Below are 14,974 nucleotides of genomic sequence, written 5' to 3' on the forward strand. Positions count from 1 at the left end.
ACATAGCAACCTTGTCTTATGGAGAAAACTAACCTGTCTGTTTGAGGGTTAAATCTTCTTGAAATGCTGGATTGAAACTGGACTAGATCTGACATCATTTATCATCCAATCTACTTACTTATTTTATACTGTACTTGTGTTTTGTATGTTGCACAGGTCATGAATGTGAACATTCATTCATTCATTCATTTTCTACCGCTTATCCGAACTTCTCGGGTCACGGGGAGCCTGTGCCTATCTCAGGCATCATCGGGCATCGAGGCAGGATACACCCTGGACGGAGTGCCAACCCATCCCAGGGCACACACACTCTCATTCACTCACACTCTCACACACTACGGACAATTTTCCAGAGATGCCAATCAAACTACCATGCATGTCTTTGGACCGGGGGTGGAAACCGGAGTACTCGGAGGAAACCCCCAAGGCATGGGGAGAACATGCAAACTCCACACACACAAGGTGGAGGCGGGAATCGAACACCCAACCCTGGAGGTGTGAGGCGAACGTGCTAACCACTAAGCCTGAATGTGAACAGAATACAGAAATTGTCACTGCATGCCTGTGATCAGGTGTTGGTTAATAGATTGGCAAGATTTTGTTAAAAATGAAAACAACAGTTAACAGAGAATGTAACTTTTTTTTTTTTTTTTTTTTGCTTCACTAAAGCCTTCAGTGTAAAAAATCATGCAAATGATATTAGTCAGCAAGCTAGATATATAGTAACGGGTACAATCCAAACACACTACCTATTTGTTAACTGCAGAGGTGGGAAGTAACGGAGTAAAAATACTTCGTTACTGTACTTAAGTACATTTTTCTGGTATCAGTACTTTACTCCACTATTTATTTTTCCTTACAACTTTTTACTTTTACTCATTACATTTTTACACAAATATCTGTACTTTTTACTTCTTACATTTTCAAAACGGTCTCGTTACTTTTAGTATTATTTCTTCTCATTGAGCGCTGTTTCCAGCCTATCATCCTATCATTGTGCGGCTTTTCCCCCATGTGACTGGTGTACTGTATTATTTACTGGCTATCAGACATAGACTAAGGATAGCGGAGCTAATGAGCAGCACGCCTACAAAAGGAATGGCTAATGTTAATTCAGAGGGAGTCACCGATGTTAAAATAACTAACAACGAGGACATTCCTGAACACACATGGCATATATGAGGGAGATGTTTGTAATAATCGGCGTCAAAAAATGATTCCTGTCGAATGCGTTGTGAATTATGTCAACCAGGGGCGGTTCTAGCCCTTTTTTAAAAACTATTTTTTTCTTATAGTTTTCTTAAAACTATAAGGATGATTTTTACTTTCATAAATAAACAATAAAAAATACTTTAAAATGCAGGACATGTCGTCGATGGGAAAGAAAATTATTTATCAGTTTGATCCAAGAGCGATTTTTTTTTTACTTTGCTTTTATTCCATACTTTTACGCGCGTGTGTTGTAGTCTTTCAAAAGTGCGTCTTCAGCTGTCTGCTTTATTTGAACGGAGAAGCACAGGTACGCGCAGCGTGCACGCGCAGTCAGAGCTGGAGGCGTTTATCTATAACGTTAATCGGCGGAAAGACGCAAAGACGGCAACCAAAAGCAGTGAAATTTCACTATTCTTATTACCAGAGTTGTCATATAATATATAATATAGAACTCTTCTTGTTTTAAATTCGCACTGAGGGCTAAAACCCCCTAAAGATGAAACCCAGAACCGCCCCTGGTGTCAACCCAAAAAACACGAAGTGCTTAATTTAATTAACATTAATTTTGTCATTTGTAAAACATCACAATAATTTTGAGTTGTTTTCAAGGACAGAGCTGGAATCTCCCTACAGTTTGGGAAATGGCCTTGGTGATACACTTGGTATACATTATATTTCCAAAAGTATTGGGTCACCTGACCTTTCCTGCTATATGTGGTTGTTTTCTGATTTCATCCCTACTGAACACCTTTGGGATGAATGTGAACGCTGACTCCATCCTATCTCACCTACATTAGTGCCTGCCTTTCGTAACAATCTTGTGGCTGCAAAATTATATATTCTCCAAAATTATATATTTATATATACACACACTATATATATATATATATATATATATATATATATATATATATATATATATATATATATATATATATATACACACACACACACAACATGACGTCCGATTACCAGCATGACACTAAACAGGTAGTAGTAACGGCGACTTTTTACGTAAGTACATGTCAAAGCCCACACTACTTTACTTTAACTTGAGTAAAAGAGTGTAGTCACTACTTCTACTTTTACTGGAGTCTTTTAAAAAATGGGTATCTGTACTTCTACTTGAGTAAAGGATGTGTGTACTTTTGCCACCTCTGGTTAACTGCAATTTAAAGGTTATCTACCCAAACAAACTGAGTGCAAAATTTTGTCTAACTTTTATTGAGTAGATTCCAATAGTTTGTTTTTACGGTGATAAATGATCAGCATGTTTTCTGGGTGGAATCGTTTTCATTTGAATCTTTAAAGTAATCAAGATATTCGGTAGATTCTGCATAATATATATTTATGCACATAATAGTATATATCTATAATGCATATGAAATAAATGATGCCTCACGTACATCAGATTTCCAGCTAAATTATTTGTAGCCCTAACACTGATATTCCATACCAGTTTTACAGTAGACAAAGTATACTGCACAGACACTGGAACATTCTCCTCCCTCAACACGTCTCGCACGGTGGCGGATATGACTGCTGTAGCCAGGTGACCAAACACAAAACTGAAAAAACCAACAGCAGAAAAGTTTTATCACATATACATACAAAAAAAAATACATAATTTTATTTGAATATTCAGCCATGAATAAAAATGCTCCTACTTTCCACTCTCTTTGTTCTTTTGTGTAAATGCTTTAAAGTGAGATCTGGACAGAACCTCCATCATACTGCTGTAGTAAGTATGAATGAACATCACATTCTTGTGACCTGCAAACAACAAATATGTCAGGTGTTTTTAAGCATATTGAAGTATTAAGCATTTTTTTATTATTGTTTAAGAGGTATTGTTCTCAAATGTATGAAATTATTTTGCAGATATTTAGGTCTGTGCTTCCTTAAGTGGAATGTCCCTGTGCACAAAACACAGAGCTCCATGAAGACATGGTGTGTTAATGTTGGAATAGAAAAACTTGAGTGTCCTGACTCAACACCACTGAACACCTCTGGGGTAAACTGGAACACCAACTAAACCCCAGACCTTCTCACCCAACCTCTCTCTAATGCTCTTTTAGCTGAATGAACACAAATGGCCAAAGCCACAATACAACATCTACTGGAAAACCTTCACAAAAGAGTGTAGCTGATTTTATATTTATATATAATATAATGTACTGTGCACATGCTTTAAAATAAAATATAAAGTAAATGAACAAAAGAGAAATCCAAATCAAATCAGTATTTGGTGTGATCACCCTTTACCTGCACAACAGTGTACATTCTTCTAGGTACACCTGTACATAGTTTTTGAAGGAATTCGGCAGGTAGGTTGATCCAAACAAAACAAGCTCAACTGTTATATAATGTACAGTCTATCATGATTGTGATAGTCTTGGTGTCTGTATGTAGCTTTGTGTTTTCTACATAACACGGTGTACATTTGTAACCAGTTCAACTCAGGTGAGATTTGTGAACATTAAGAAATGGCATCTAATCCGAGAATATGAATTCCAACCATAGATTATTATGGTAAAAATGGACATTTCTCACCAAGGGAGTGAAGTCTCTGGACTTCTGTCTCTGAAATGAGGATTTGCTCTTGACTGTTGGACTGATTACCCTGTGTTGAGGGTTTAAACTCACTCCTGCAGTTCACATCAGATAATGTTCGTGGCTCCATATGAACATCTGCAAAAACAACCACACCCATACAATCCAATAATTAGCATGTGTTGCATATATACTGTAGGTAACCTGTGCAGCTATTTCTAATCTTTAAAAGACTTCTATAACCTTGGCATCCATGTGCTCATTGGGGAATTATAGAAAATCCCAAACTGGTGAAGAACACTAGATAATTTGACAGTTCCAAATGATAAATTTCTATGCAATGATTCTCTTATGGGGCTATTGAGCCATAAAGTTTATTAGTCTTCATTTGACATTCATATTAATTGGCATGCACATACCATATTCATAACATAAACTCATTTTCAGGTAATTCTCAATATTAAATATCTACCTTTTTGTCACAGTATTTTACCTATGTTTTTTGTTAAAAGTTCAAAGCATTTCTTGTCTGTGAAGATAGAATCAGCCAGATCCCAGAGTATTTTCTCAATACTCTCAATAACCGTAAACGGTCTAAGGTTAATCTGTGGAAAGCAAAAACACACATAGGTATAGCACAGAAGTGACTATGAACATATTAGAAGTAGATATTTATCTCACACCACTGAATTTAAAAACATACACCTAATGGCTTCATATCCATCCAGTTCCTGGCTAAGACAGGATCAATGAGTCCACTGGCTAGGATCAGGTAGCTGGAAGCCATGGACCTAAGGACTTCAGAAGGGACTGATGTTTTATTAACTTGAGAATCTGCAGCCTGCTCTATGGTTTGAGCGAGTTGCAGCATGTCAGATGGTGTGATGATGTCTGGATCTGTCTCGATAGCTTTCACAAGAGATTGAGCAAGTGAACTTAGCCAATCCAAGTCATGTTCTATAGATGAAGATGAATTACGGTCGTCAAACTCCTATGGAGAGAAAACCATTTGGCGGTCTTTAGTGTAAACACACTAAGGTAAACTCTGATAAGATAAAACTTGTCTGTGTGCAGCAGATATGGAAGCTCTCATACTCACAGGTTTGGCAGGAAGATCTTTGCTGATTTGTATAAAAAATGGCGTTTTGGGAAATTTAGAAATGCCAATGTCATCCACAAGCTCTATGATCAAAACAATCAACAAAAAACAATCAAAAAGAAGTAAATGTTTTAACTAAGCTATGAGCTTTGGATAGAGAATGTGTGATAGATTACATCTTTTACTAGTAAATTGCCAAACTGTCATTTCAGGGATATTTAAAGTGTTTACACAGGGCCATAAAAACAGTCATTTAAACACATTGGGCAGTAAATTAACACTTATGTAAGACAGCAAGTACATTTGTAGACTGACACATAATCTCTTTAATGAAGCATTCTTGTAAACAAAGCTCTACAAGTGTATTAGGTTTGTTCATATTTTAGAGCTGAGACTACTATTTCAGACGGAGGAATCATAACATAACATACAGTGAAAGCTTACACCTGCCTCCCCTGAGACACATGAAGCCAGCCAACCACTGCTGAAACTGTGTCACAGGGTGGAGTAACACACTCAGTACAATACACTCTCCACCCTCTTCCATGTGCATTAGCTCACACACATCCAGGGGAGAGACAGTAGTCCAGTACGCCATGAATGTCTGTAGCATTGATTGTCTTTGGCATTACTATGACTGGAACTCACAATCTTCAGATGATAGGGTGAATGATTTTTTTTTAATTGCACCACTCAGGAGCAAAAACAATGGTGTAGTTTAGTTAGCTCTACCCCATCCATGGTGGATTTTCAGTTTTGTTTCATGGTGTTGAAGATAAGAATCTATTTTTGGTTTTATTTTTATTTTTTTTATGATTTATTGATTATTATGTGAATTGTGCCTAAGCAGTGTATTGAGGTATTACCTTTGGGAAACTGGCAGACACCTCCTCTTTGTGTATCACAGTTGTCATAGGTCCACTCTCCACTGCCAGGGTAAAATGTTACACAGTTCTCATTGTTGGACATCTGGTCTAAAGAAAACAGTGTAATACTGTGAACTGAAATCCAACCAGAAGATCGGATTTGTTGGCCAGTTCAATACTGCAGCATAATCATATACAGATTATGAGTAAGGGACTGAGAAGTAAGAGCCTAGAGTGTGTTCATCATGAGATGGGAATGTAGTAGAGAAAGTGTTTAAAGGGCGGTATTCTGAATTACAACATACACGATATATTTATGACTATTTAGGGCTGAGTTTCCCAGTTATGACTTGGCAACATCTCTGTGTTCATTATGATTTGTGAGCCGCAAAGAACCTCTGCAGCAGTGGAAATATTTACACACAGTGAAATACAAAAGGAAAGAGTGCAACATTTAATCTAATTAAATTGGGCCACAATGCCTAAAGATTAAGCAATTAGGCAGGCCTAAAACTCATCCAGCAGTACGTTACCTTGACACTGAATGTAGCCCCAGTGAGTCTTTAAAGAAGGTGTCATTTCCAGTCCAGATATGTTCCATCTGAAGAGCAGGCCAGAGGGAATGAGTGAACACTCTTTTTCCATGGACTGGATTTCTCTGGCATCCAGCACCTGATCCCACATGTGCAGCTGGGTAATGCTGCCACAGAAGGCCTCGTCACTTTTGAAAGAGCTGCCGAACTCGTCTTGTTCTTGGCCTATGATGAGAATTCCACCACCCCTGATGTAGCCTGATGAGTACAGGGAAGTGCCACGTCTAACTTCCTGACCATCCACTGAGATTGACCATTTGCCTCCATTTCCTGTCCAGCTCACACACACTGAGTGCCAGGCGGCATCATTGGCAAAGACAGATATGAATGGGCCATGTTGACCGTGTACCAGCAGAGCAAGCTGAATAGATTGGTTTGGCATGACTCTGGCTCGGAGCTGGAACTCGTCAATAAAGGAGAGTACGGAATAAGAAAACACAGTCGAAGGCCCATGGCAAGTGGGACTGAAATGAAGATGAGCGCAAACAGTCACAGCAGTCATGCTAGAGAACTTGTGCAACAAACGTGCAAAATGAACTTTTCTGTTGTCCAGGAATTCCAGGATTAAGGTACCTTGGAAAACAGATATAACAGTGAATATTTGTTGTTAACCTTAATGTAATTTATGTATTATTTTAGCCATTAAATCCAAGAATACTACAGGATATTAAGACTGCATGTTAATGTTACTCCTTAGATGAACAGACAAACTAAAGCATGCTCTACTTGGTTTATATAAAAATAGAGTTTACAAAAATGTTTCCAGATTAATCCAAAATTAAGTAAAACGCTAACGACCAGCATAAGACAACTGTCATCACTTTTGGCCTAATAACATTAGTGACATTACATGCAGACTGATATATACACATGATATAGAAAATCAAGAAATGTGTTATTTGGAGATCACCATTTATTTCAGGAGCTCTTCTTGCAATCCACACAGGTTCTGAAATGTTCAAGGACTGTAGAAAATTGGTCAGGTTTTGTTTCTCTCCAGCACTGGGTATAAGTGCCAGGGATCCTGACTGCTGACTACACAACTGATTGACTGCATGCCAGTGTAGCCTGGCTGGATGATACTCATAATAAAATTCCTCATTTGGATATGAACTTTTGATTTCCACATTAATAGCAAGAGCTGTCAAAAGAGATCACGTCATGTGGTGAGAGCAGCTCCAATCATGATGCATGATTTTTCATAGCTGACACACCCTGTCTATAAAGTATAACACAATTACAGTATTCACGTGCTGAAGAAATGGCTGGAATATTTAGGTACTGAATCTAATTTAGTACTACAGACTGTTTATTGTGTTACTTTAAAGGAAATTGAGAAAACTGAAAAGAGGCAAATCTTTTTCAAGTATAATATTACCTTTTCCAATGCAGTGCTGAATCAAGACCTAGAATGTACAAAGAGCATAAAGTCCTGAATAACTACTGAAATATTTCATCTCAATCTCGAAAAGCCAAATGTACTTACAATGACGTTAGAGCAGAAGAGTTTCAGTAAGAACATCCTGTAACCAAATCAGATCACTTTGTAAAGGTGTGTGAAGTAAAACACATCACTCCGAAATATTTAGTGTTTGAACTGTGTAAAATGTTCATTACCATATATATAAATACTGTAAATATTTCGAAGTAATGTGTAACCTTAACTTTATCCTACTCACTTTAAAACACATGAAACATTCAGCGGATAAATAAATTCTTTCCTTTCAGATACCCGGACTGTGTAAACTGTGTCCTACCTTTTAAAGACTTTTTCCCTGAGTGCAGTAAATGCGGTTGAGAAGGTTTCCTTCTTTTAAGCTTCGGTTGTTGTTCTTGTTCTCTAAAGTTTGAGAAAGAGCCTCAGTTGTGAGACAGAAGAAACTCCTGAGAGGAGAAGGACGCTTCATTAACATTAACACACTGAGCTGGAGAGATGGTGCGTGCGCGCTGAGCCAAACCTGCGCCGGAGAGTGCGTACTTAAACATCCGCAGATGGAGATCATACAAAAACAACACCACTCTTATTATTATTATTATTATTATTATTATTATTATTATTATTATTATTTATAGCTGTAGTACATAGCAGAAGTACTTCATCACTTTTGTATTAGTTCTTATCGCTACTTAATTATACACCAAATGGCCAAATGTTTGCGCACACCTGACTGTCACACCCATATGTGGTTCTTTCCCAAAATGTTTGATGCTCACAATTGTATAAAATAAACATTTTACATGCTGTTCCATCATGACAATGTCCCTGTGCACAAAGCACAGAGCTCCATGAAGAAATGGTGTGTTAATGTTGGAGTAGAAGAACTCGAGCGTCCTGCACAGAGCCATTTGCAAATTTAAAAAAAAAAAAAAAAAAAAAAGCCACAATCCAAAATATAGTAGAAAACTTTCCCAGAAGAGTGGAGCTTATTTTATATATAAATATCTTCAAGATGTTTGGAAACCTAACCAGTATTAGCCCTTGAGATCAGGGCTCAGACCATCATTGCAGGACTGAACTGTTCTCTACATTGAAGATAGTTCTTAATGGCATTTGGGGTCATTATCCTGCTGTATCAGACGCCTCCTTAATGGTATTGCATGATTTATAAGTATTTGTTTGTATTTCACAGTAATGAAGACGACTTAATGGTGTCTTCATTACTGTGAAATACAAACAAATAAAGGGTATGGTGCTCCTATAGCACATATTACCATTTTGCCAATATGTGCTATAGGAGCACCATACCCTTTAGTTGATACCTTTATTTTGAATAGGACCTTTAAATTGACAGAGCTTGAGATGGCCTTAAAGTTAAGATGGCCGACGCTCACCTGTTAGATTAATCTAGAGAACAAAGGAAAGGCATAGAGGCATATAGTTCTTTACAAGACTTTTTGATTTTGGAGATATTTTGTTTGTTTTGACCTCTCATTGGATATAATTTGTACCACTTTAATCATCTAACCTGCTGGTCATTTTTGGGCCATTGGAGCATCCTTGTTTGTTCATGTTTGCCTGCCCACTTGCTTGCCTGCCTGCTTGCCTGCCTATCTGCTATCCTACCCGCCTGTCTACCATCCATCCAGATCACCCCTTCGAAGGTACAATTTATAATTTATTTGTAAGCTTGTCAAAGGACCGACTAACGTCAACTCGTTTGAAATATGACATAACAAAGGTAAAGAACTTTGCTATTATTTGCACTGGACTTATTTGAAGTGTTTGCAAATCAGGGAATCCCTTGTTGACTGCAATTGAAGCATGTTTGAGTGAAAACTTGGAATTGAAGACGTTGGCCTTTTTTGGAACTTTGAGGGAGCCAAAGCTTTGAAGTTGATTCACCATTAGAGTGCTCTATTGTTGAATTTTGAATTTGCTATTGAAATTGAAGTTGTTATTGGAACAGATCACAGACTTCATAGATTGGAAGAATAGTTAATCCTTTGTTTGGAAGAATATTTAATCCTTTTGTTAATTAAACTTAAAATATGGCTGACAAATTTAATGCGCTTTGTGCAACACGCAGAGGAAAACTTGGGGTGTGTACCCGTAGAATGAACGAACTGAAGGAATTAATGAAGAATGGAGATATTAAAACTGTTAACACAGGCCTTGAACAGTTAAATGTGGCTTTAAATGATTTTCAAGATGCTCACCAGTCTGTACAACTGCTACTTAATGAAGATGAAAGGAAAAGTGGCAATAATGAGTGGTACGAACCAATGATGCAAACGTTTGAAATATTTCTAAAGGAGGTAGACATATGGAAAGGTGATCAAAGTGAATCACAGCCAGTGATTTCCCCTTTGGACAGCATATCTAATGTGTCGGCAAGTAGAATAGGACCTCCACGTTCCGCTAGCCATGCTTCCAAATCTTCATCAGTGTCTTCTGCTCGTCTAAAGGCTGAAGCAGAAAAGGCAGCCCTGCTGCGACGCAGCCAATCACTTCAGGAAAAACATGCCCTGGAAAGACAAAGAATTGAAGTGCAAAATGCAATAGAAAGAGTTGATCTCGAAACAGAATTGGCTGCAGCTGATGCCAAAATACAGGTGTTACAGAATATCAACACTCAACCAAGGAGTTCTAAACTCACATCAGCAGAATCTTCAGACTCAGCAGGAGATGGCATGAATGCATATCTGAAAAGCCAGTATGAAAGAGTTAAGGGAGGTCTTCCATCAGAACCGTCACCTGTGGAATATGCTCAAATTTCTGTCATTCCCAAAACACCACTGCAAAGAGCCTTAATACAAGACACACGGCCACAGAGGACTGAGAGGCAAGTTCAAACAACGCAGCTGACACGAAACAGTCAAGTTGGCAAAGGCACTTCCCCACCACTTGCACCACTTGGTTGGAAGTTGCCTTCATATGGGTGCAGACCGAGGGTATGCGGAGGCAAAGAGGTTACTGGAACTTCATTTTGGAGATGAGTTCAAGATTACAAGTGCTTACATAGACAAAGCCTTAAACTGGAATAGCATCCCATCAGACAATGATGAGGCTCTACAGAGTTACACTCTCTTTCTTCGTGGCTGTTTTAATCTAATGCATACTTTGAGGTACATGGATGAATTAAATTTGCCATCACATATGAGGCTTCTTATCTCCAAGGTACCATACAAGATTAAAGAAAAATGGAGAACACACGCTTACGATATAAAATAAAAATCAGGAGCAAAGGCATCATTTGGAGATCTTGTCAACTTCCTGGAAAGACAGGCCAGGATTCTACAAGACCCCATTTTTGGAAACCTTCAAGATGCATCGGCATCCAAAAGATCACCAAAGTCCACCAACAATAAATCCATTTTTATTTTAAAGCATAAGAGCAAAGGGACCAGTTTCGCCACCACTGTAGTGCCAGCGAACACTGCGGAGTGTTCTAATGTAGAGAAAGTGCCCAAAGCGTCCAGTCTGCCAAAACTCTGTCCTGTCTGTGATAATGAGCATGGGATTGTGTCATGTCAAGAATTGCTAAAAAGGTCTCATAATGGAAGGGTTAATCTTTTGAAGACTAAAGGTATTTGCTTCGGTTGTCTGGTTAAAGGGCACATGAGTCGAAGCTGCAAAAATAGACAAACATGTTCAGTGTGCTCTAAACCCCATCCAACTATTTTGCCTGTATTCCAGAATGAAATGCAAGTTCAGAATTCTTCAGATGATTCAAGCCAGGATCTGGGAAAAACAGTGAGCAATGGGCTAGTTTCACTGAAAGCAGCCACATTTGACCATAATAATGAGGACTGCACCTTTGCAATTGTCCCAGTTCAAGTCAAACTGAATAACTCAAACCGCATAGTTCAGTCATATGCTTTCCTAGACCCTGGAAGCTCCGCAACATTTTGCACAGAACAGCTGGGAAGAAGACTGAATGCAGTGGGCAAGCAGCAACAAATACTTTTGCGCACAATGGGACAAAAGAAGTACGTTAACACCCTGGTCATCAAGGGCCTAGAAGTTTGTGCTTTGGAAGGAAATGATTTCATAGAATTACCAGAAACTTACTCAGCAGGAGATTCCAGTTAGTAAGGAGCACATCCCTAGACAAGAAGATCTGCAAAAATGGCCTTATCTTCAGGATGTTCAAATACCCAATATTGATGCGGAAGTTGACCTTCTCATAGGAATAAATGCACCCAAGTTTATGGAACCTTGGAGAATTATCAATAGCCAGGGTAATGGACCCTTTGCTATAAAGACACTGCTAGGTTGGGTGGTAAATGGATTTCTTCACAGTGAGGATGCATATATTAATAAGCAAGGTCAAAGGCATGTTTATGCACATCGAATTCACATCAACAAACTGAGTGAGCTTCTGATTCAGCAATACAACCATGATTTCCCAGAGAAGAGGTTTGATGAAAATAAACAAATGTCAGTGGAAGACTGCAAATTTATGCAGGTTATGGACAGCTCTGCTGAAATTATTAATGGACATTATCAACTGCCTTTACCATTTAAGAAGGATAACCTTACAATGCCAAACAACCGTCATCTGGCAGAACAAAGGACATTGGCACTAAAGAAAAGGTTTCGGAGGAACAGTGGCTTTCACAAGGAATACAGGGCCTTTATGGAAACCGTGATCTCCAGTGGACATGCTGAACTTGTACACCACCACCAGCTGAATCAAGAAAATGGAAAGGTGTGGTACATACCCCATCATGGTGTGTTTCACCCTAAGAAAGGCAGCTTGCGTGTGGTATTTGACTGTTCTGCAGCATATCAGGGGACCTCACTGAATATTGAGCTCATTCAAGGTCCGAACCTTACAAACACTTTAGTTGGAGTTTTAGTCCGCTTTCGCCAAGGCAAAATTGCCAACATGGCTGATGTGGAGAAAATGTACCATCAGGTGAAAGTCTCGCCTCAACATGTGAACTTCCTACGTTTCCTCTGGTGACCAAATGGGGGACATCACTCAGCCACTGAAAGAATACAGGATGGTTGTACATCTTTTCGGCGCAACGTCATCAGCCAGTTCAGCAAGTTATGCATTGAGGAGGACAGCTGAGGATAACAAAGGGTGTTTTTCAGCTGAAACGACAAGAACAGTTAAGAATAACTTTTATGTAGACGACTTGCTAAAGGCTGTTGATTCAGAGAATCATGCCATCAAACTCTGTAAGGAATTGAGCTTACTCTGTGCGACTGGAGGGTTCAAACAAATGGATTAGTAATAACAAAGCTGTCTTAGCCTCCATTCCAGAGTCTGAAAGGGCAAAGGACGTACAAAATCTTAACCTTGACATTGAGGATCTGCCCATTGAAAGAGAATCAGAAAATATTACTGTCGGTAACCAGCCATCAACGTTTGGATGATGAAGGCCTTCAAACAGTGATGTGCGAAATTGAGCCCGTTCTTAATAGCCGTCCACTTGCAACAATCTCTGGCAATCCAAATGATTTAGAGCCACTAACACCTAATCATCTTTTACAGCTTAAGTTTCAGCCTGTGTTACCTCCAGGGCTGTTTGTAAAGGAAGATTTGTATGTCAGACGTTGCTGGAGGCAGGTGCAGTACATTGCCGATCTGTTCTGGAAGCGCTGGGTCAAAGAATATCTACCTCTTCTGCAGACACGGCAAAAGTGGACCCGTGCCAGACGCAACTTCCAACAAGGAGACATTGTACTGGTAGCAGACGTCGCCGCACCACGAGGATCATGGATGTTAGCCCGAGTCACTGAAGCCCTCCCTGATTCTCAAGGCTTGGTTCGCAGTGTGTGACTTCAAACCCAAAAAAGCCAACTTCAGAGACCCGTCAGCAAGATTTCCTTGCTGGTAGAAAGCCAGCAACTTAAAGTTGACTAGACCAATGCGGACTTGTGCACGTGCATACACTCACACAGATGCATACACTGATTATTTGCATACAATAAATTGTAATTTTTAAATAGATCATGGCTCTTTAGAGAATTTACATTTTGATTTGATTAATAGCTTGCTTCTCGTGGTAGCTATAAAGGGCGGGATATGTAAGAGCCATTTTTTGTTTTTGGTAAAATGGTAATATGTGCTATAGGAGCACCCATACCCTTAAGTTGATACCTTTAATTTGACAGAGCTTGAGATGGCCTTAAAGTTAAGATGGCCGCTGCTCACCTGTTAGATTAATCTAGAGAACAAAGGAAAGGCATAGAGGCATATAGTTTTTACAAGACTTTTTGATTTTGGAGATATTTTGTTTGTTTTGACCTCTCATTGGATATAATTTGTACCACTTTAATCATCTAACCTGCTGGTCAATCACAGAAATGCCTATTGGCATTGAATTGGATTGAGAAAGTACTAGAATTTCCTTTTGCATTTAATGCCAATTCAATGCAATTCAATGCCAATAGGCATTTCTATTTCCACTAATGTTTGTTTGGGTCTACATAGCCCAAACATGTGCACTGCTGCAAGCAGCGAGGGCGGGCCCTCGCACGTAAACTCCCAGCCCTTATTAACCCTTTGGCTACAAGTTTCGATAAAGGTTCATTTACACACGCTGCTTCAGTGTTAGTAATATTGAACGTGCCATTTGCTGCAACTTTCATCACCCCTTTGAAGGTACAATTTATAATTTATTTGAAAGCTTGGCAAAGGACCGACTAACGTCAACTCATTTGAAATAAGACATAACACCTTTACAGAATGTTTTCACACCTGCCTAAAACTTTGGCACAGTAATGTATATGCGAGTATTTTATGTAATTCAGAGAAACAAACTAACATTTTAAAACACTGTGTGCATGTTGCTTAAAGATAGTCGTTTCCCAGCCAGGGTTTATTTCCACCTCACAGCCAGTGTTCCCAGGATCCAACCATCTGACCAGGAGAATGTAGTTACTTAAGATGAAGGATTATTATAATAAAAAATTTATATTTGATATTTATTGTGATGTGCTTTTTCCTGGAACATGGAATTATGCCAGCTCTAGAAATATATTTATGATTTAACCGTGTACCATTTTAACAGCCTTCTTTCATTCAAAGAAAATTAGCTGATCTTCATCATTGGGTTTTGTCCTGCCACTGTTGCTTGATTTTTATTATTAGTATATGTTGATTATACCTAATCCAGCTTAATGTCTTCTAAATGATGACTCTAGTCTGTTAAATTAAGAAGAAAATATTTGCTTTGTTTAAGAACAGAAATGG

The 14,974-nt window shown here is 38.7% G+C and overlaps 1 protein-coding gene across 1 annotated transcript in view; it reads right to left on the bottom strand.

Annotated features, from left to right (window-relative positions):
• Positions 1–8,275, bottom strand: part of LOC113661681 (adhesion G-protein coupled receptor D2) — a 56,772-nt gene extending 48,497 nt beyond the window's left edge. The window contains exons 1-12 of the mRNA XM_047802760.1: positions 8,081–8,275; positions 7,810–7,846; positions 7,702–7,729; positions 7,234–7,464; positions 6,264–6,896; positions 5,731–5,838; positions 4,865–4,947; positions 4,469–4,756; positions 4,259–4,370; positions 3,766–3,903; positions 2,880–2,985; positions 2,669–2,780 (exon numbers count right to left, since the gene is read on the bottom strand). Of these exons, the coding sequence (XP_047658716.1) occupies positions 2,669–2,780; positions 2,880–2,985; positions 3,766–3,903; positions 4,259–4,370; positions 4,469–4,756; positions 4,865–4,947; positions 5,731–5,838; positions 6,264–6,896; positions 7,234–7,464; positions 7,702–7,729; positions 7,810–7,845 (1,875 nt within the window). The 5' untranslated portion in view covers position 7,846; positions 8,081–8,275. The remainder of the gene's footprint in view (positions 1–2,668; positions 2,781–2,879; positions 2,986–3,765; positions 3,904–4,258; positions 4,371–4,468; positions 4,757–4,864; positions 4,948–5,730; positions 5,839–6,263; positions 6,897–7,233; positions 7,465–7,701; positions 7,730–7,809; positions 7,847–8,080) is intronic.
• Positions 8,276–14,974: the final 6,699 nt, after the last annotated feature.

The sequence above is a fragment of the Tachysurus fulvidraco genome, chromosome 2, assembly GCF_022655615.1.
Source record: "Tachysurus fulvidraco isolate hzauxx_2018 chromosome 2, HZAU_PFXX_2.0, whole genome shotgun sequence".
Classification (NCBI taxonomy): domain Eukaryota; kingdom Metazoa; phylum Chordata; class Actinopteri; order Siluriformes; family Bagridae; genus Tachysurus; species Tachysurus fulvidraco.